The sequence below is a fragment of the Eurosta solidaginis genome, chromosome 4, assembly GCF_040869045.1.
Source record: "Eurosta solidaginis isolate ZX-2024a chromosome 4, ASM4086904v1, whole genome shotgun sequence".
Classification (NCBI taxonomy): Eukaryota; Metazoa; Arthropoda; class Insecta; order Diptera; family Tephritidae; genus Eurosta; species Eurosta solidaginis.
In genome coordinates, this window is record NC_090322.1 from 127,140,347 (window position 1) to 127,164,479 (window position 24,133).

Genomic DNA, 24,133 nt, shown 5'->3' on the forward strand with positions numbered 1-24,133 from the left:
CTCCGAAAAATTTAGTTAACGATAAAAGCTGAAGATCAGACTCCCGACTAATATAACGTGTTCAAATTTAGCATGCGACAGAGAAAGGATATAACAAGGTACCGTTGCTTAGCGTAAGACAAACAAACGAGACAACCTCCGAAGAGATTTTAGGCCGAGCTTCTCTTCCAATTTGCGTCGTGCTCATCTTTAATTTTTCCAACAAATTGGCGGGATGCCACGTACATGTTTCACGCCATCTCCGAACGGCATCTGCCAGGCAAATGAGTTTTCACTGAGAGGCTTTTGATGACAGAAATACAAACGGAGTTATTTTGTTTTGTTGATTTTCCGACAATCGGAGTGTTTGTCAAATCACTGCCGAGGACGGCCACCAACTTTATGGCTTTGAACTCTACGCAAATGCACTTATGCGTGGTTTTCTTTCGGTAAAATTTGACACAAGTTTGGTCATATGAATGAAAATAGATTGTCATACGACGTCAAATGCGTTTGCCTTCCGATTTGCCCACAAAGTGCCAATTAAGTGGACCAATAAGTGAAAACGGCAATTGGCCAAGGGTATGGCAAATTTGACATTAAAACTTAATTCGCCAACATTTTGGATAGTTTTCTTTCGTATGCCAACTGGAGGCATGTGAAGCAAAGAAAAATAATAATAGAGGTTGTGAAATAAATGAACATCAAATTTGACGTTAGTTTTAATCACACACTGCTTTGTCGATTTCGAGTTAAAAGTGACTGTTTTCTAAGTGGCCTAGAACCCCACTTTTCCAGAGTTCCAGCCGTTCTGCCGGGATAATATTTGGTCAGCCGACAACACTTGGTCAGAAGCGTTTGACAGTTTTTGACAGCGTTCGACGTGGTTGGCCATAATATATGTATGTATGTAATATGTAATAAGTTTCATTTTCCAGCATAACAAATAATTTTTGGCAGATTTTACGAAAGTTTAAAACACAATGCTTGGTTTTCACTAGGTGAAATCTGAGCAAAAACTTGGCCATATCAATTAAAGTGGCTCGTCATACAACGTCAATGCGTTTGCCGTCTGTTTTGACTACAAAGTGATAATTAAATTGACCAATAAGTGAAAACGAAAATTGCCCAACGGCAAGTTTGACATTCAAATTTCATTTCCTAACATGTGGGCAATTTAGTTTTGTTTGCTCACTGGCCATAGTACAGGTTTACAAGAATGATATGTATGAGAAGGAAGCAATTCCTTTCTCTTTCTAACACACTGCCGTTTGAAACTTCGGTCAGTGTCAAACTATTGTGGAACTCATTGGAACCTGCGTGGAACATGAGTTTGACACTGAACGAAGTGTCAAAATTACCGGGGTTGCAGTCGTGGAAAGCGACGCAGGGAAACAAAAAAAGGAGCGGAATATCAGATATGGGTTGCTGTGATGATACATTTTTTTGAACTAATTTAGTATGGAAATGTAGTGCACCTATATGGGTCCTACAGAAAATTATACAAAAGTCTTGAATTGGGTTATCTGAGGACGCGTAGTTATTCCAGTATTAAGAATACAAACACGGGTGCTAAGTTTTTATACCCGCTCAAAAGTTCTCCGCGAAAAACAGTCTGAAACCGAGGTCAACTGCAATAACCCGTCCAAAAAAGTGGAAAGAGATATGTAAAGACGCGTTTTGTCCTGTTATCAATAGTCCAAAGGCGAAACAGTATTCGAATTATTGGAAGCGAGGCAAAAACGCGTCTATTAATACCTCCCACGATAGTTTTGATCGTGTTTAAGCAATCGTCCCCGGTAATAAAGTATCACAATTTGTTAATTGAAATTGTCCAAAACATATATATTTTAAGGGGAGATGTAATAAAGTGCTCGTTTCAAAGTAAATAAGGATATTTCTTATTTTACAATAAAAATTTTAAGCAGTTTTCGTTAGCAGCTACTACACTTTTCTTAGAAAACGAACAAGAACAAGCATTTTATCAGGTGAGCGTGGCTGTGTATGTGCGTGCTGCTACATATCCTACTTGTAGACCTGTACTATGTCACTGACGTCCCATCAGTAAATAATGCCACAGCGCGTGAAATCAAAGAGGATAAATACAATAAGAGCCGTCACTCGTTATTTTTTTGGCATTTACTCGATCTATACTGAGAGGTAGTCGCTACTTTTTTTTTGGGCGAGATATTTATAAATGGTTGTATACATTTTCATGGGGTATTTGTGTTTATTTTTCCGACTGTATTTAATTAACTATTTAATTCTTTTTCCAAAAAACACGTTTGCATAAAGTGACAAGACCACATGGATAAATGGGAGCTAATTCAAAAATGTCCCTCGTAAAACAAAAGTAGCGACTACCTCACAGTTTACATCGAGTAAATGCCTAAAAAATAACGAGTGACGGCTCTTATTATATTTATCCTCTTTGGTGAAACAACGAGACATAATGAAATGGATTGTGAAATAAGTGAACATAAAATCTTTGTGTGGGTTTTGACCACGCACTGCCTTATTGACTTTGAGTCAGTATCTAATCACAAATCACACACAGAAGATTGCGCATTCACGAGTTCAAAATTGCTTCGTTCTGGGCAGCTACGTCACAGTTGACTGCTTGAGCGAATGAAAGAAAGAGAGAAGAAAACAAGAGCTAAAGAAAAATGACGTAAAAATTGCCTATAAAAGCCAGCTAATCTTTTGTTTACATGTGCAATGCGCGATCTTCTGTGTGTGATTTGTGGTATCTAATGTGACATAATGGAAAAACCTTTGACCCCAACGGACCAGCGGGCTAGCTTAAGGCAGTTTGTCATGCCGGTAAATTTAACCTTATGAAAACCAAGCATAACAAATTTTTAGTTTCCTGTAAATTAATTGCAATATTTTCGGGTGAGGCACCCTAATGTACGTATATGTGCATGTATGTGTGTATTTACGTGTGTTTGTAGTATTTATTTGCTATTGCATAAATGCCCGAAAATGCTTTGTAACATTAACTTCAACTTCAACTTTAGCTACGAAAAAAAAAAAAAATTAAACGGTTTAAAAAGTTTTATAAATAAAAAAGATCTGATGAACAGAGCTACATAAATAAAAGGACGAAAGTTTTAATATTCCCTAATTACACTGTATTATAGCATTTTCAGGTCAAATGAAACTTTTTTCATTTTAAATGAAACTTTTTTCAAGTCATTTCAAATGAACCTTTTTTGATTTCAAATGAACCTTTTTTCATTTTAAATGAAACTTTTTTCAAGTCATTTCAAATGAACCTTTTTTAATTTCAAATGAAACTTTTTTAATTTTAAATGAAACTTTTTTCATTTTAAATGAAACATTTTTCAAGTCAAATGAAACCATACTACTAAGGATATGGTCAATATATTTATATCGTACTTTATAACGCTATTTATCAAATTTTTCTTTAAGACAACTATGTCTAATTAGCCACATTGAAGGCAAAATTTTTGCTTAAATTTTCTTTGTGAATTTAAGCTGCAGTTAAGGTCGGCTTAGTTTAGCCTTGCCTTTTGATCGTTTTAATTTTTTAATAGATAAAGTAGCAGGGTTATACGCTAGGCAACTTTAACCACCCACTGAAAATAAGCACCTATATTTTTTACTTGTATCTACTCTTATATATAAAGCACATTCTTCTACATATAATTCGTTAATAACGTAGGAATAAAGCAACGTAGAGAACAAATATAAGGTATTATGCTTTTCTCTTTGACCAACGTCTTACCAAACAACATAGAACGATAACAAGGCATGGAGAGATCTTTTTTAACTATGCTGAAAAACATAGCGGTAAAAAGTGATCTTTTCTACTCTATGGCGTAGTTGCATTGCACTTTACTCGTTTGGGCCTTTGAAAACATATATATTTGTTTTTATTCCATTATTTTTCATTGTATATTGTATTTAAATGTAATACTTAGAATGGGTCAGTTTATTAACCGATATCGCGCCATCTATTTTTCGATAGGATTTGGGGTCAGGAAAAAAGTTTTACTACGCATACTCAAACAAATAATTTCAAGCCTGCGAAATTAGATTTTTTTTTTTTTTACTTTTTTTTACTTCGATTTTTAAGGGTTTTTTCATGACCTACAAAAAAAAAATTCGGAGATTAAGTTTCCTTTAAACTATTCTGATCGATTTCGTTGTAGTGCGAATAAAAACAAAGTTTATTCTACCTTACGGCCCAACGTTTCGCCAAATTTCCTTGGCATCATCAGGAGCGTAATATTTTTAGATGTGGCGGTTGACAAAATTACAAATGAAAACTAAATAAAATTTACGAAAATTACACCATTAATTACATAGAAAATCGGTACCATCGATTTGTGGTACACTTTGTCACATTAGACACTATGAACACTATAAAATTTTCATTTGATTGTATAATTTTCATGTATACCAACGTTTTTAGCGGACGCTTTTGGGTTGGACGTATGACATTTTTTTTAGTAGGTCATGAAAAAGCCCTTAAAAATCAAAGTCAAAAAAAGTAAAAAAAAAAAAATGAAATTTCGCAGGCTCGAAATTATTTGTTTGGGTATGCGTAGTGAAATTTTTTTTCCTGACCCCAAATCCTATCGAAAAATCGTTCGCGCGATATCCGTTAATAAATCGACCCCTTCTAATATATATATTCTAAGTATTACATTTAAATACAATATACAATGAAAAATAATGGAATAAAAACAACTATATGTTTTCAAAGGCCCAAACGAGTGAAGTGCAATGTAACTACGCCATAGAGTAGAAAAGATCACTTTTTACCGTTATGTTTTTCAGCATAGTTAAAAAAGATCTCTCCACAGTCCACATGCTCTACTATATAGTTGGTAAAAGTAATGTTTCTCTCAATGCCTTGTTATCGTTCTATGTTGTTTGGTAAGACGTTGGTCAAAGAGAAAAGCATAATACCTTATATTTGTTCTCTACGTTGCTTTATTCCTACGTTATTAACGAATTATATGTAGAAGAATGTGCTTTATATATAAGAGTAGATACAAGTAAAAAATATAGGTGCTTATTTTCAGTGGGTGGTTAAAGTTGCCTAGCGTATAACCCTGCTACTTTATCTATTAAAAAATTAAAACGATCAAAAGGCAAGGCTAAACTAAGCCGACCTTAACTGCAGCTTAAATTCACAAAGAAAATTTAAGCAAAAATTTTGCCTTCAATGTGGCTAATTAGAAATAGTTGTCTTAAAGAAAAATTTGCTAAATAGCGTTATAAAGTAAAATATAAATATATTGACAATTACCTTAGTAGTATGGTTTCATTTGAAATGAAAAAAGTTTCATTTAAAATGAAAAAAGTTTCATTTAAAATGAAAAAAGGTTCATTTGAAATGAAAACAGTTTCATTTGACTTGAAAAAAGTTTCATTTGACCTGAAAATGCTATACAAAAATTAAAAAAGGCAAAAATGTGATACGGCAATTTAAAAAAAAGACAGACCTCTAAAACAATAAACCACCATCCCTTTAATCGCAAAACGTCATATTTTTTCAGTGCACTAAAAATAAACTTATGGTGCATTATTTCGAAGCCCTCTAACTTTAATAATTTCCATACTGACTGCATTCGTGTCTTTTTTGTTGGCTATCGCACAGTGTTCGTGTTGTTCGAATTTTCTTTCAGTCATTCACATATAAAATCAAAAAAATTTTAATATCTTGCAAATAATTGTTTTTAAATTCTTCGATTTAAAATCCCCCTTCCTCTACTGCACTGTCTCGTGCGTTACCGCTGCGGCTGCTGCTGCTGCTGCTACCGCCGCAACTGTACCGCTTATTTGCTGACATTGTTGTTGTTGTTCTTGCATATGTCGCACGCGGAAAAGTCTTAAAGTCATCCATGATGCAAATGTACCCGGCGCTGGTATTGGTGTCTGCTTTTCGAGCGCCTCCTTCTGCAGTTGATAGCGATAGAGCAGAGAACCGGCTATCAATGCCGAAACAATGGTGGCCGAAATAACTACAATGAAGAGTATGCTAAAGCCCGGTACCGGCATACAGATACCATACACGACTTCCTCGCTTATTTTGCCTTGGAACACTGTTACTGCTTCCTGTTTGGTATCTGGCGAGAAAGCAAGATCTGCTTCGGAGATGACATCATACAGTCCACTAACACCGACATCTGCGCTGCGTACTTTGCGATCAGAAATCACAATCGACCGCCGACGACGACTACTTGTTGCATTTTCTTCCGTATTGCTAGAATTCGATTTAATTGAATTTAGCATTATTTGCTCTTCATTCGCATCAAGATCAATGTGGTCTACACGTGACTTCGTTAAAGCTTCAGCTTGGGGGCGATAAACAGGATGTACTGCATCAGCATCTGGTTTGGGTTTCAGTGAACGTGGCCCAGCCATTGGAACGCCCATACGTTTTTGTGCTTCAAACTGACGTGGCCCGTGAGGAAATTTGCCACTCTTTTTCAATTCCATATATTGTGCCTCATCCAAATCGGCCAATTCGTCCTCACCAAATAATGAATCCAGATCTGCATCTTCGGGTTCTTCATGCACTGGTCGTGGTGACAGATTTGCATTCTTTTCATGCGTATTAAATTGGTCGAGTATATTTGCAATGCCACTATTAATCGATGAGAGTTGCTTGCGATTGTGTATAATGTCATCGTAGAAGATATCGTGATCGATCGCGCCATCACCGCCACCCATACCAACACCGCCTCCACCCCCACCACCCATACCACCACCATGACTAGCCATAGGAATACTATCATGTGCCGGTTGTTGGGCACTATGCATTCCATGTCCTATATCTTGGTTCAATTCATTATGGTTACCCTCGTTTATAAGTACATCTTTGCGTTCATTAACACTTCCGGTGAGTTGACAGTGATCAAGGCAACCATGCCGACAAATTTCAACTTTGCATTTTATATGTACGCTCAGTGCATCTGGAAACTTAAAGGCGTGAAAGAATGCGTAAGTTATGACAGTGGCACGTTCATCTGGTGCACGCGCCTTAAGGAAGCGTGAAATCATCTTTGGACGTAGCACGCAGCCAAATTCATCAGATAGATTGATAACATGACCTGAACCGTCCGAGGCCACGCATGACTTGACGCGCATATCGAATTCACCTTAAAGAAAAAATAGAAAGAGATGGTGATTAAAATTACGGAAAAATTTGTGAAAAAAAAAATGCAAATTGAGTTAAAAGGATAAAGTTTTGTAAATGGCGTCATCTAGCGCAGACATAATGGAAATGTATCTCTAAAAAATGCATTCCTCATATCATTTTAATTATTTAAATAATATGGGAAAAATAAGGAACAATCTATGAAATTCAAAAAAATTTGGGCTATAAAGTAGAGTTAATAAAAAATTTATTTAAAAATCAAACGTAAATCCCTCTTATCCTAAAAAGGCTTTTAGTTGAATTTATAAAAGTTTATTGAACAAATTTACCTTACGACACAATGAATAAGTTCAGAGATCCAATAAAGGATTTTGTTCTTATTGGGGTCAAATTCCAGAAAAACCATTAAAAAAGTCTATATATAGCTATTTGAATAAATGGTGGGCCCCTACGAAATTATTCACTTTGCATCATCCCATCTACAGTTTTATTAAAGCTACAAATTTCCGCTTGCATTTGTTTAAACAAGGCTTCGGATCGGTTCTTGAATTCCAGAATAAAAACTGTTCGTGTGGGAGTTCGTGTAATGCACAAGTTTATCCAAAAAGCGGTTCAAATTTCAATCACTATTTACTGTGTGTATTAGCAAAATAATATAGCTTCCGAACTCTATCTAACGAAGTTTCTTAAACTGAATTCGTGAGATGCTGCGCATTATGCAAATAACCGGAAGCCAAAAAGGAGTAAAATAATTTGAGAGAGGTTGAGCTAAAAAAAATGTGTGAGTATTAGGTACTCGGAAATTCGATAGTACCCCAATGTTTTAAATAAACTAGCGTTCAGGGGTTGAAATTAAACCACAACAAAAAATTTCGGACTTTTCGAGAAGAGCTTTCTTATGACTTCTTATCGATCGGCTTATTATCAATAGCGCATTATTATTGTCGAGTTATCTATTACTTTTGCTTGTTTTCGACGAGCTACAAATGTGTCATAAAACGTTATGTTGAAATTTTCTCGGTATCTTCTCCATAACAAATCGATGAGTGGGTGTTAACAAATCGATGATACGCCGATAACAAACTGGTAAAGTCTGTTGAAAAATTAATAGCTTTTCGATAGCAATCGAGAAATTGTCGATAACCATTTCGATCTATTCTGTCTGACCTTTGAGCTTATTACTGTATGTTGATGTTTTTAATATATTTAAATACCTCTTCAGGCTTTAACTTCAGATCACAAAGAGATTAAGAGGCACGTCACCTAAATGGAAGGGTCTCTGCATAACGTGAGCGTCGCATTAGCAGAGAACGTGAACCGGAATTTCATCCTCCAACTCCCCAAAGCGACAGATTTGTGTATCGGATGGATTTAACGTACTTAGGTGATATCGTAGACTACAATGTCCCGTATAGTACCCAGTGAGAGTTCATAGAGCCTCTCTGCTTAGTTTCATGAGATTGGCTGATAATCTTGTCGATTGAAGAACAAATAGTTTGTTGTTGTATTAACGATAAGTACACTCCCAGAAGGTTTCGGTAGTGTTATCGATACTGATGGTCCTTTGCCCAGTATAGATCCTGTATGTTCCGGTAACAAGCACCATTAAGGTACTAGCCCAACAATATCGGGAACGATTAATATGACCGCATTAAATCTTCTAGGCCATCCCGCCCCCACCCCCTATTTTCATGAGAAACCAGAGCCTCGCCTTCTAAATATGTGTATGATACATTCATATTAGCAGCAGGATTCTTGCTTTGTTTTTTCTTTTTATTGCTGTTCTTTGCGTGGTCTTCGGCGACCAAACTAATGTTTTGCCATAGATTCGAGTGCAGGTGAAGAAAGATCTTGCTGCTTTGTGTTAAGGTAGCATCTAGATCAGCATTCCATATGAGGGTTCGGTCCAGTGTTACCCTTATTCTTTTAAAAAACGGATGATACACCAAAAACAAATTGTTAAAATGCCGCATCTTTTTGATAATAATATAATAATTATATTCGATGAGAGTCCGATAAATAATCGAAAACCTTTTTGACAAAAGTAGCACAGTTTTCGATAGCAAATCGATAATATTCCCATAAAAAGATACTAAATCGACATCAAACCTTAAAATTGTGGATAAAGAATCGATAAATCATCTATACCTTGTCGATAACATACCTATAACAAAATTTTCCTCTCCCTTCCTTGCCTTTTCTGGGCTTGGCTTGTCTTCCCAACCGTTATTTTTATCCACATCATTATCGACATTATTATTATACCTTACTTTTTCTTCCTACTTTACTTCTATTACATATTCTTTATTTTTAATTTTTTCCCTTTGTCGTTACACCTGATCCATTATAAGCGATAATAGCTTTAGTTTGGTTATAATCTGGCTTCCCCACACTGTGAGCAACAATGTTAACACATCAAAGACAACCAGGGGCCGTGTAGCCACTTACGATCAGAGCTTTTTCATTCAAACGATAAATATGAGACTGCTCAACAATATTGAAAAATTAAAACACATTTCAGATCTTCCGGGTAAGCATTATCCCTAGTTTACATATCGTCGCCCTATATTTGGTACCCTCTATCAAAGCCCCATTTTTCAGGAGAGCAAAAACCAGTTTTGCAGTTACATATATGGTATGTAATTTGCTTATAATATGATTTGCTTATGGGTGATGAGAAGTCCCGTTTTGTATTCAAATCAGTTTTTTGTTCTAAACTCAGCTTAATTTAGTTTAAAACTTAGATAGGGAGTTTTGCTATCCGAATAAAAATATTTTTTTATAGAAAATGTGGTTGATGGAGGGAAATATTGGTTTTTTGAATGGAGTGTTTATGTTGAACCATGATTCAATTACTAGGGGTTTGTTCTCCAATGATGACAGAGCTTTGACACTCCCAATTTTAAAAATGTGGATGGGTTGCCTTTACGAAGTAAAGAAAACGGGGAATAATTGTATACCCTTCAGCGAAAATTGTAGTAGAAAAGTACCTTTAGTAGTATATTAGTAGTGATAATAAATTTGTAAACGCCAACAGGGAAATAATTCATTTTCTACTAAATATTTCGTGAATTGATAAAGAGTTATGTTGGTTTGCCCATTCTTTCAGAATTTGTTTCAAGAATGCCGCACGTCAGAATTTTATTCAAAAATATACCATCTCAAAATTTGTTTCAAAAACTCCCTATCTGAGCATAAGTTCCATGCATTTTTACATAAGAGGGAGTTAATGAAAAACATTATGAGATAAGGCGTTCTTCATTTAGTTCTGATATTAGGCGTATTTGTGACAAATCCTGACATGGGGAATTTTCAAAAAATATTTTGAGATAGGACGATTTCGAACTGGCAGCCGACATGCGGTGATACTCTACTCAGCAGCCGTAATGAACTTGCAAAAAATAAAAATAAAATAAAATGGCTTATTGTCTTAGAACTTTATTTTCCGGCCTTAACTTTGACAGAAGAGTTAAGCTTTTGTGCGGTCCTGCTACACAGGGAGTATTTACCTATTTTATTCTGAAATTTCGGAAAGCTCTTTTCCGTTTAAGTATTCATGGAAGTGCTGCGTATAAACCGTTAATTTAGAATATTCGGAACACGTTCGTTTGATACTACCTCACAAGGTCCGAATATTCCAAATAGGTATATACATAATACAACAGAATGAATAAGTTAACATGCTCAATGAGTACATTTCGTTATGGCATCTCCATTATTTACTAATGACATTTTTATGTGAATCGATTAACTAGCCGAGTTTTTGACCTTAAACGATGAATTTCGAATCGGTAAAGGTTTCGTATGTTCATAGGTTTACGAAAGTGCACGATTCCTTTGTGACCGTACCTTTCATAAATTTACCTGTGTTCGGTCGGATAATGGCATAGTTAATAAATTCATCATAAAGTTAAAAAAACTGTTCTAAGGAACAGTATTTGTCAACTGATTGCTTCCTATTTCTACTACTAATATTTTTCGAAAAATCGCAAAGAAACAGCACAGTTAACGGATGTCAACTCGTTTTGGGGGCAAAATGGCTGCAACTGATTGCTTCCTATTTCTACTACTAATATTTTTCGAAAAATCGCAAAGAAACAGCACAGTTAACGGATGTCAACTCGTTTTGGGGGCAAAATGGCTGCAATTGTCAAAAAATAGCCGCAGACGAACGGACGGACAGACCAGTCTGAATCAAAACATTTTGCAACATTAATAATATTGAATTATGGAAGTGGATGTGTATCCCGACACTTTTTCACCATTGCACCCCAACGTTATACGATTAAAGCTGTAATACATATGAATAAGAATACGAAAATGAACGCTGATAGAGGGTTTGCTTTTGAAAAAAATTTCATTGCTGATTGAGGAATTTTCAAAACTAGTAATTAATTAAGAATTAATACAATTTCAGCTAAGTTTAAAAGCTGGCATTAATGTCATATGTATATGAAAGGTGAGTCAGAGATTATTTTACCATCTAAAAGTATGGAGGGTATTGAACATAAGCCGACTCTATGTTATTAATCTGATTCACCATATGCAATATATTGTTATTTAAAAAACGGCAAGCAAGGAAGGAGATAGAGCTTGAATAGATAGGAGAGGGAAAGGGATAATTCCCGCAAAATTTTCTCACAACGCTGCGGACACACTGATGTTTTTACATACATACACACATATATATATGTATATATTTTGGGAAATGATTATTTTTGATTTCTTTGTTTGTAAGATAAAAATAAGAAAGACACAGACATTTAGAACATTATCTTATCACCGGAAATTGGCATGTCTCAAGATTTATCGAAAGGTTGTTATATGTAAATTTTGATGAATGATTAACTTAGTTACTGATTAAACTCCCATAATAGCTGATTTTAAAAGAAGAGCATTCCCTATTTATAAATTGAATGTCGACGCTTGATTAATCAGTTTCTGTTGTCATTTTGCATCGGAAAGTTCAGTGATGCAGTGTTACATGAAGATCACGTTATTGCTAGTTGTGAGTGTCATCTACTTGGTAGAGAGCTCTAAACTGAATACCACAGGAATACATCTCTACGACTTGGGAAATGCGGGCAACAGCGATGCTCAACTCGGATTACCATCTGCTGCCGATTTCGAACAATTCTACACTACGCTTTTGCTCAATTATTATAATAAGGAAAAGCAAAGAGATTTAATTGCTGGGAAACAAAATTTTACGAAAGAAGTTCAAACTGCGTCAACGAATTTAGAGCAGAACTCTTTTTTAACAAATTCTACAAACAAAGCAAATGTGTCATCATTCGCCAATATGGGGTATGCAGAAAACTTCGATTATTTATCTTCAAAACAAAATCTTTCGAAGCCAAACATGCAATCAAACTCTGAAGTAAATAAGCCACCAGCGCGACCAGTTGTACTCGAAGGCGCGCAAAATCAATATATCCCATTACAAACTTATCTTAATATGGCCCACTATATCTACCAAAGGCCGCAGCAACAAATGCAAAACCAAAATCACATGTTTCCCGCACCACTACAGGACTCTAATACATTCACATCAAATCTTCCTGCAATATCACCTTTACCAAATCCACCTAAAGCAGCTCTTGCATCAATGAATTCGTCGGTTTTGTTTGCGTTACCACAAAGTCAACAACCGAAACCGAAACCTCCACAGGCAATGAACACTGACGCAAATATCCGTACAAGATATCCGTCGAGTATTTTGCTGAATCGCCCTATACCTCCATCAAGTTTTACTCAAAGTCGTCCAGTATTGTCAAACTCGAATGTGATGTCGGAAGAAGCTAATAAAAATAAAGGAATTGTTGCTGCGCCTCATTCGTCTCTTTCAGATTCTATGTTGCCACCTGTGTCAATTATACAAATATAAATAATGTAAAAAAATGTTAACAAACCCAAGTGAAATGACAATAAATGATCGCATTAAATGAAATATAGAGAAAGGGAGAAAATACTGCTTGAGAAAGTGCGACGTAGGGTTTTATGCCGACTCCGCGCTACATTTTGTATGTTGCGCTTAGTTAGAATAAAATGGCTGTGGGTTAGAACTGTCGCAGTAGATCGGGGTGGAATCACAATTCAGAAAGAAGTGTGCACGTGGATTGCGGTCTTTATCGAGGTATTGTTGGATCTCCAGGCAATCCGAATCATAGGAAAATATCTAGGCAGCACCCTGACTCAAGTCTGCATCCCTAATTAAACAGATTTTGCAAGATTTTATTAAATTTCTGCCCTCAAATGGGTGGATACAGTAGTTATTGTCAAATAGGGTTAAATATCTTGGAATAATGCTGTTATTGTCGCCGCAAAAACTGCGGGATGTGGGCAGTCCTTTGGCGGAATCCGCATGGCGCTCATAGTGTGAACAACAAGTATTAACACATTTCCTAAAGAGGATTAGAGGGTTTAGAATATTTCCGCGTCAGGCATGACTGTCGTAAGAGAGGACTAAAACTTATACTAAATCGGACCCGAGATGATCGGTCTTGTATCTCAATGATGATAATTTCCTTAGCGCTAAAGAAGACCATATAGACTAAGACACATATTTTGAAGAAATGTGCGTGGTCAATGAACAGCGGTTGTTAGCCCTGAACATTTCGTTCGTGGGTGTCACCTTCATAAATATATCTTATTTGAACATTCGCAGCAGCACCAGTCTGTGGGCCCGAGAATAGATTCAACCCCTTTCGAAAGAAGAGAGTGAGGAGAAGTCCCGGTGCAAGGAATCACTTCGATAATGACAGCTCTTGATAAATTTAAGACAAATGAAACGGGGTTACTTTGAATTTGCTCCCCTTGGTAGGGGAAAGCCCCTGATGACTACTGCCAGACTGAACATAGTCTGACTTCATAATTGAGAAGCTAGCATATACACTTTTAAGCAGGGTTTCTTAAGATTTTGAAAGCACCACAGGCTTTAATTTCACTACCGAAGTCAATACACAGGCCAAGTTGGTTTACGGACTCATTTTTAATCCAGCTTAGATTTGTTTCTACACTGGCAGCGTAGTTTCATGACCTTCGTTCTTAGCTGCTCAAAAGGTATCCCCACATGTAGCCTTGGAGTTTATTTGGGTCAGACGACTTGCCTGGCGTTAATTGAGATTCCTTTAACTTCGTTATCGAAAAAGAGGTGGTGGCGAGCTTAGCTAGCTCTTTTAAGAGTCGAAGTTGTTGCAGAGCCTTAGCATTTGGACAGCTAGTTCTCCTAATGATATTGTAGTCGTATGCTGTCAGACTAAATATAATCGGCATTACCATTGCTTCTCAGAAATAAAACTGAGTGCTAATGGTTTGTAGATCTCATGAACTCATCGCCTTCTAGGACAGATAAATGTTTGCTCATAGCATCGAAGCACGCGAAAATTAAGCCTACTTATATCGTGGGACTTTTCTAGCTAAACCTAAGACATTCGATATGAAAAGCATGCCACTAGCCGCTATGCCGCTGCAGTTGTCGTCTAAACATAGCGGCGTAATTGATTAGACCCACTATCCATTAGCCATTAGCATGAAATTTAGTTACAATTCCGTTCACGCTATAATGTTCTCACATTACTCTCGTCTGCAGAGCTAATAAAAGCCCCGTGAAATCCAATCATTAATTGTAGACGATACGGCGTCACAAGCATTGATGTGGTAAATGTACTTACAATTTTGTCAGTATGTATCCGCAATGTACGTACATATGTATGAATGTAAAAATTGAAACGCTAATGATGATTGCTGGTGATGACAACAACCGCATCATTGCTTTTCTTTACTATACCCTCTCTTACATAAATAATTAGCCGTGTTTTTTAACACGCGTATATCCGTTTACGCTTAAACTTTATATTGACTGCTAAGAGACAAACTATAAATACACCTCTAAAATTGCTGCGCATAAATTTTGTCCTACTAAATTTCAATACGCATTATACTCAGATGTAACTGAAATATGTGTCTTTGTTTCACCCTGTACACTAATTCTATGTATTATATGTGTGTCCACAATTCATCGCAACTGATTCAGCTATATGTTATACCCTATGGCCATCAGAGCGTTGCGTCTCCGCTTTTCGGTACACCCTGTTGCTGTAGCTAGTTGTTTTACCACAGCCGCTAGATGGGTCTCCTAAGCATTATCTAAGCGAAGATAGGCGTTTTTTAACACGCGCAAACGAAACGTATACGCGCGTGTTAAAAAACACGGCTATTATCTATGTAAGTGCTTATGTGCGGAGATGCAAATGGCCATAATTTTGCACATGCAGAATTTCTCATGTTAGCAACTTTATTGCTCACTTATCATCCTTGTTATTAACTGTTTGCCCGATCGTATATTTAATGGGAACTTACCGCGATAATCATTTATGGCAACCACAAGTGTAAGTGTAGAACCTAGCGGCACAATACCGCTAACTGGTGGTGCCCATGGGCCTTTGCCGTGTTGTATTTCCATCCAACAGTCAACATTATCACCTTTTGGAAAAAAAGAAGAGAAAAAAATTAATTTAGTGAAAGAATACAAATTGTGCTGGATTAAACAATGGCATAAAATCATAAACTTAATGCTTTATCTATTTTGGAGCTAAATAAATAAATAACATCTTCTACTAATTAGATTCTAAGTTTTTGTGCATTTTTATTGAACTTACCGCGAAAATCCAGTTGTATTACATCTAAATCGGCAATAACCATTGGTGGTTTTGAAGCCGTCTTCTCATAGTCATTAAACCACTCGCAACGCAAGCGTTTCGCTTCATCCCAAACCTCCAGCAAATCTTTGTCGTATTGTACAACGACCTAAATATTGATTAGGAAAAATATATTTGTTTTCATTAGTTTAATTTTAGGTTTTCAGTATATATATATATGTATAGCAAACATTCTCAAAAAAGGAAAAATTTTGAGAGGCACCTCATTAAGTACATTTCAGCATATTTAGCTGGTGGCATACCATGGTGGCATTCTTAGGATTTAGTAATCAACAGGCAAAAGCCATTTAATTGTTTGGACGTCGACTACTTATGCATGTAAATATATGAATGATACAATGGCTATACAAATTTCCGAAAACTAAACCTTTTGTAGTTGTATTTATAAAAAGGATGAATATAAGCCGAAACTTAATTTTTTGCCCTGGGGCAAAAAAGCAATGGTTTTAACCAGGGATTGCATTCAACGGTTAACCAGAAAAAGGTATTCGGTTCATCAGGGGTAACAACTGATTTCCAAACACAAAAAAGGGCTTTCTCATTTCTGGATTGTTTGGGGATAGTTTTTGGATCGTTTCGAGGCGCTTTTGTTGTAATGTTGGGATCATGATGGGATTGTTTTGAGATCATTTATCATGGATATTTTCGGGATCAGGCGGATATTTCGGGATTATTTGCACAATTATTTCGGGACTATTTTGAGAATATTAAGGAAACATCTTGGGATCATTTCGGAGAAATTTCGTCATAATGTGTGGATTATATTATCGCCTATTTCGAGACTACTTTGGATTAATTTTGCAGGGTGCGGAAAAATAAATTTATGATAATTTGGGACTACTTTGGACTCATTTTGATGGGCCTCGGGAAAATTCATCAATAAAAGAAAAAACGACTTGCTATCGATAACAATTGTTATCGAAAAATTCTCGGATTTTTATCAAAAAGTTATCGATTAGCTATCGAAATATTATCCATTTTGGTAAAGCGATAACAAGTCTATAGTAAACCGATAACTTTTTGATACAAGTTTTTATTAACAAACTGACAGCTCTTCGGTAGCAAATCGGTAACTTCTCGATAAATCTTCGATAGCGAATTTTCAGCTCGTCTGTACCTCGTCGATAACACGACGATAAAAACTCGATAACAAATAGATAATAAAGCAATAAATCGTCAATAACAAAAGCTTTCGATAACAAACCGTTATTTCGTTCTTTTTCTTTCCTTTGCCCTAGCACATAAATAATTAACAGGTAAGTATGTTATTCACAGATACTTTGCAAACTAACATATACATATATATATTCCCTTGTTTTCTCTGTGAAAAAATCGGCATCACCGCTATTAAACAGTTATTTAGAGAGGGGTCATTCAGTACCATTTAAGAGTAAAAGCCTTTACCGCAAGCAGTGCGTATTAACGTAAGCGTAACAGCGTAACAGTAAACAGGCGTATTAGCCTCCAAGTGAACCTGCGTGAAAATGCACTAGCATGATATTGTGAAAGGGTGTCAGCGTGCACTAGCTTAAGGCAAATTAGCATTTGAGCATTTTGCCATAGTTGCGTATATTCGGATTAACGTTTCGCCGTTAAATCGTATAAACGTATCTATAGTCATATTCGTAAGCATAAAGGGTTAACATAGAATCATGTAAACATATTAGGGAACAAAATTCTTAACGCTTACGGACGTGAAGCGTAGAAGCATATTGTCGTACCCGCCTAAAAATCTATTCGTAGACGTAAACGTCTTGCAGTGTACGGGTGCAATATGGAGGCGAGAAATCATGAAAACGTATCTAATACGCAGATTAAGTAAGTTCACCAGAGTGAAAGAGTATCAACGTTTTGGCGTAAGTTCACATAAGTGTTGAGGCTTTAAAGAATAAAGCCTATTATTGTTAAAGCGTGTTGGTGTATATGCCCCTGTCGTATTGGCGTAACTGCGTTGCAGCGTATTATGGAGATTGCGAAAATTTGCGTATTTAAAGTCGCACTTATAGTCGAAGACATAGATGTAGTAGTTGCCGTAAATGTTAAGACGTAACCCCGGCCGGGGGGAGGGGGAGGGGGCAGCAAGGGCAATTGCCCTGGGGCCCGGCAAGGCAAAGCAGTATTGACAGCACTCTAACTAGGATTTCATAGATACATACATATTTTGTTGCTACAAAAAATTGTTAAGCTATTGCATAGATTTTATCGCGGGCTTTGAGCGTGTTAGCAACAGGCTGATGACATAAAATTGGATCTATTTATGCGAATATTGGTTGTTGTCTTTGGTGTACATTTATCTTCACTACTGCGCTGTAGATGGCACTGGTAACCGCCAGATGCGAGATGACCTGCACGTTAAGCTGGAGACATTGGTGCTTTATCGGTAACCGTATCGGTAACCTTATAACAGCTGATTCGACCAACCTTATGAGAATCAATGCAATCGATTATTGGTGCCGCTAAGGTCGTAACCGTATCGTAGCCAACCAATTGGGTTTTGGTTTACCGTCGTAACGATAAACAGCTGATTACGTTAGGGATACGGATACAGCGATACGACATACGGCACCAATGACTCCGGCATTAGATGATGCACACCAACACACACACACATGCTGTACATAATTGCCTTTGTTGCTGTTTAACTTAGTACAGTAATTACGTACATAGTTGTTCCCTTTGATTCCCTTTGATATGGGACCACCATTGACGCGGTATTTTCAAGATATTTAGAGGATATCAAATCTCAAACGTATGTTTCCTATTTCAGTTACCATAAACCTATAATTTCAAAGACAAAACTTGAATTTATATCAAAGAAAACAAAATGTTACATAAATATTATAATTGCATAAGTTGATAATATACAATAGCTTTACCGCGGCAGTCCCCGAGTGCCACACGTCCTTTTTATACCTTTCATGAAAATGAAATGGTATATTAATTTCGTCACGAAACCCAAAATTGTAAGTCCTTAAAGGAAAATAGATAGACCCACCATTAAGTATACCGAAATAATCAGGTTGAAGAACTGAGTTGATTTAGCCATGTCCGTCTGTCCGCCTGTCTGTTTGTATGCAAACTAGTCCCTCAATTTTTGAGATATCTTGATAAAATTTGGTGAGCGGGTGTATTTGGGTGTCCGATTAGACATTTGTCGGAACCGGCCGGATCGGACCCCTATAGCGTATATCCTCCATACAACCGATTTTTCAGAAAAAGAGGATTTTTGTAATATCTTACTCAATTTAACAGATTGAAGTTTCAAACTTCACCATGTACTTTCGTATATTGCACATATTGTTGCCTGAAAAAATTGATGAGATCGGTCGTGTATATAGTATATATCCCCCACAACCGATTGTTCAGATAAGAAACTTTTCGTAATTACTGCCCTATTTTAAGAGCTAGATGCTTCAAATTTCAACGAATGCTTACGTATATAGCATATACTAGCCTTTACCCGCGGCCCCGTCCGCAAGGAGAAAATAAAATATATGTGCTATTCACGTTAGCCTGTTTATCAAGTTGTCTGTTTAAAAATTTTTTCTGTCAATGTATTTTATTTTTTAATACAGTAAAAAAAAAGAACTAACTGAGCTGATGGGCACGCTTACATGAATAGTACAATACACTTTTTTCGAATTAAAAAAAATACATTTTGTTTCTAAGTTAAATTAATTGATATGACAGGGGTGAAAGAATTACTACTCATAGAACAAAGGAGTGAAACTACAATTAGCAAAAACCAAAAAGAAGTTTTTAAATAAAAGCAGTGTTGCTTTTTCGGGTATTTAGTTGGTTAAAATATTACAAAAATTTTAATTATAGTTGTAATAGTTCGTTACAGGATTCATTTAAAAATAGAACGAAAAAGCTGTGATATATTAAAGATAAAACATACCGATTTTTAATTACGAATAATTTGCCGTAAATCCACGGCCATGTGTGCTGAATTACCGGTTTCGAAGAGACCTAAAATGATCCCGGAAGTGTCCCTAAATGACACCAAATAGTCAGGAAATGATGCCGACGGGATCCTGGACAAATCTCGAAAACTATCCAGAAATGATGCCGGAAGGGTCCCAAAATAATCCCGAAGTAGTCACGAAAAGTCCCGAAATGACCCTGACGGGATCCCGGACGGATCCCGAAAACCATCCAGATTTGATTCCTGAACGGTCCGCAAATGATCCCGATATAGTCCGAAAAAGCCCCGAAAAAACTCTGACGGGATCCCGGACAAATCCCGAAAATCGCCCAGAAATTATCCCGGAGGAGTCCCAAAATGACTCCGAAATAGTAGTCACGAAAAAGGCCCGAAATGACCCTGACGGGATCCCGAAAACCATCCAGAAATGACTCTGGAGGGATCCCCAAATGATCCCGGAAAAGACCACAAACCATCCAGAATTGATCTCTGAAGGTTCCGCAAATGATCCCGAAATAGTCCCGAAAGTCACGAAAAACTCAGACCCATTCCGAAAATCATGAAGAAATTATCCTGGAAGGGTCCCAAAATTACCCCGAAATGACTCCGACGGGATCCCGGACAGATCCCGAAAATCATCCAGAACTGAGCTCTGAAACGTCCGCAAATAATCCAGAAATAGTCCGGAAAAAGTCCCGAAAAAACTCCGTCGGGATCCCGGACAGATCCCGAAAATCACCCAGAAATTATGCCGGAGGGGTCCCAAAATGATTCCGAAATAGTCCCGAAAAAGTCCCGAAATGACCTTGAGGGGATCCCAGACCGATACCGAAAACTATCCAGAATTGATCTCTAAAGGGTCCGCAATTTATCCCAGATAAAGTCGCGGAAAAACTACGAAGGGATCCCGAACAGATCCCGAAAATCATAGAGAAATTATCCCGGAAGGGTCCCAAAATGATCCCGAAATAGTCCCGAAAAGGCGCGAAATAACCCTGACGGGATCCCGGACGGATCCCGAAAACCACCCAGAAATGATCTTTAAGGGCAACTGACCCAGAAATAGTCGTGAAAGTCCCGAAACTACCCCGACGGCATCCCGAAAACCATCCAGAAATTATCCCTGAAGGATCCCCAAATGATCCAAGAACAGTCTCGAAATTCCCTGACATTTTCCCGAAAAAGTAAAAAAATAAACCCGACGGGATCTCGGACGGATCCCGAAAACGATCCAGAAATGATGCCGGAAGGGACCCCAAATGATCCCGAAAAATTCCCGAAATTCCCCCGATGGGATCCCGGACGGATCCCGGATCATCCAGAAATGATGCCGGTTGGTACCCCAAAATGATCCCGAAATAGGCCAGAAATGACTCCGTCGGGATCCCGGACGGATCCCCAAAAGTATACAGAAATGATGCTGGAAGGTGAAATGATCCCCTTAAAGAAAGATGAAAAATGAAATGATCCCCTTATAGTTCCGAAATGATCCTGACGGGATTCCCGACGGATCCCGGGAACTGTCCAGAAATGATGCCGGAAAGGTTCCCAAGTTATCCCCAAATAGTCCCGAAATTACCCTGACGGTATCCCGGACGGATCACGAAAACCATCCGGAAATGATGGCGAAAGGGTCCCCAAATGATCCCGCATTAGTCGCGGGTTCCGAAATGACCCTGACGGGATCCCCGAAGGATCCCGGAAACTATCCAGAAATGATGCCGGAAAGGTTCCCAAGTTATCCCCAAATAGTCCCGAAATTACCCTGACGGTATCCCGGACGGATACCGAAAACCATCTGCAAAAGTGGCCGGAGGATACCCCAAATGATCCCGAAAAAGTCCTGAAATGACCCCGACGGGATCCCGTACGGATCCCGAAAATCATCCAGAAATGATGAAGGTAGGTACCCAAATGATCCCGAAATAGTCCCGAAATGATCCCGGACGGATCCCGAAAACCAACCAGAAATGATGCCGGTAGGTACCCCAAATGGTCCCGATATGACCCCGTCGGGATCCCGAACGTATCCCTAAAACTATCCAGAAATGATGCCAGAAAGGTCCCCAAATAACCCCCTAATAGTCCCGAAATTACGCCGACGGAATCCCGGACGGATCCGGAAACTATCCAGAAATGATGCCGGAGGAGACCCCAAATGATCCCGCTAAAGTCCCAAAATGACCCCGACAGGGTCCCGGACGTCTCCCGTAAACCATCCAGAAATGATGCCGGTAGGTACCCCAAATGGTCCCGATATGACCCCCTCGGGATCCCGAACGGATCCCTAAAACTATCCAGAAATGATGCCGAAAGGGTCCCCAAATGATCCTGTATTAGTCGAGAAAAAGTTCCGAAATGACTCCGACGGGATCCCGGACGGATCCCGAAAACCATCTAGAATTGATACCGGAAGGTACCCCAAATGATGCCGAAATAGTCCCGAAATGACATCGACGGGAGCCCGGCCGGATCGCGAAAACCATCTAGAAATGATGCCGGAAGAGATCCCAAATGATCCCACAAAGGTCCCAAAATGACCCCGACAGGATCCCGGACGGATCACGTAAACCATCCAGAAATGATGCCGGAAGAGACCCCAAATGATCCCGCAAAAGTCCCAAAATGACCCCGACAGGATCCCGGACGGATCCCGTAAACCATCCAGAAATGATGAAGGAAGAGAACCCAAATGATCCCGCAAAAGGCCCAAAATGACCCCGACAGGATCCCGGAAGGATCCCGTAAACCATCCAGAAATGATGCCGGAAGAGACCCCAAATGATCCCGCAAAAGTCCCAAAATGACGCCGACGGGTTCCCGGACGGATCCCGAAAACCATTCAGAAATGATGCCGGCAGGTACCCCAAATTATCCCGAAATAGTCCCGAAATGACCCTGACGGGATCGCGGACGGATTCCGAAAACCATCCTGAAGTGATGCCGATAGGGTCCCCAAATGATCCTGTATTAGTCGAGAAAAAATTCCGAAATGACTCCGACGGGATCCCGGACGTATCCCGAAAACCATCTAGAATTGATACCGGAAGGTACCCCAAATGATGCCGAAATAGTCCCGAAATGACATCGACGGGAGCCCGGCCGGATCGCGAAAACCATCTAGAAATGATGCCGGAAGAGATCCCAAATGATCCCACAAAGGTCCCAAAATGACCCCGACAGGATCCCGGACGGATCCCGAAAACCATCTAGAATTTATACCGGAAGGTACCCCAAATGATGCCGAAATAGTCCCGAAATGACATCGACGGGAGCCCGGCCGGATCGCGAAAACCATCTAGAAATTATGCCGGAAGAGATCCCAAATGATCCCACAAAGGTCCCAAAATGACCCCGACAGGATCCCGGACGGATCACGTAAACCATCCAGAAATGATGCCGGAAGAGACCCCAAATGATCCCGCAAAAGTCCCAAAATGACGCCGACGGGTTCCCGGAAGGATCCCGAAAACCATTCAGAAATGATGCCGGCAGGTACCCCAAATTATCCCGAAATAGTCCCGAAATGACCCTGACGGAATCCCGGACGGATCCGGAAACTATCCAGAAATGATGCCGGAGGAGACCCCAAATGATCCCGCAAAAGTCCCAAAATGACCCTGACAGGATCCCGGACGGATCCCGTAAACCATCCAGAAATGATGAAGGAAGAGAACCCAAATGATCCCGCAAAAGGCCCAAAATGACCCCGACAGGATCCCGGACGGATCCTGTAAACCATCCAGAAATGATGCCCGAAGAGACCCCAAATGATCCCGCAAAAGTCCCAAAATGACCCCGACAGGATCCCGGACGGATCCCGAAAACCATTCAGAAATGCAGCCGGAAGAGACCCCAAATGATCCCGCAAAAGTCCCAAAATGACCCCGACAGGATCCCGGACGGATCCCGAAAACCATCCAGAAATGATGCCGGAATGGACCCCAAATGGTCCCGAAATGACACCGACGGGATCCCGGACTGATCCCGAAAACCATTCAGAAATGATGCCGGAAGAGACCCCAAATGATCCCGCAAAAGTTCCAAAATGATCCCGACAGGATCCCGGACGGATCCCGAAAACCATACAGAAATGATGCCGGAAGAGACCCCAAATGATCCCGCAAAAGTCTCAAAATGACCCCGACAGGATCCCGGACGGATCCTGTAAACCATCCAGAAATGATGCCCGAAGAGACCCCAAATGATCCCGCAAAAGTCCCAAAATGACCCCGACAGGATCCCGGACGGATCCCGAAAACCATTCAGAAATGCAGCCGGAAGAGACCCCAAATGATCCCGCAAAAGTCCCAAAATGACACCGACAGGATCCCGGACGGATCCCGTAAGCCATCCAGAAATGATGCC

General features: G+C 38.9%; 1 protein-coding gene across 2 annotated transcripts in view; it reads right to left on the reverse strand.

Annotated features, from left to right (window-relative positions):
• Positions 1–5,282: 5,282 nt before the first annotated feature.
• m (miniature) overlaps positions 5,283–24,133 on the reverse strand; it is a 231,310-nt gene continuing 212,459 nt past the window's right edge. For both annotated transcript variants that reach the window (XM_067779048.1, XM_067779047.1), the window contains exons 5-7: positions 15,778–15,925; positions 15,479–15,601; positions 5,283–7,118 (exon numbers count right to left, since the gene is read on the reverse strand). In XM_067779048.1, the coding sequence (XP_067635149.1) occupies positions 5,725–7,118; positions 15,479–15,601; positions 15,778–15,925 (1,665 nt within the window). In that variant the 3' untranslated portion in view covers positions 5,283–5,724. The remainder of the gene's footprint in view (positions 7,119–15,478; positions 15,602–15,777; positions 15,926–24,133) is intronic.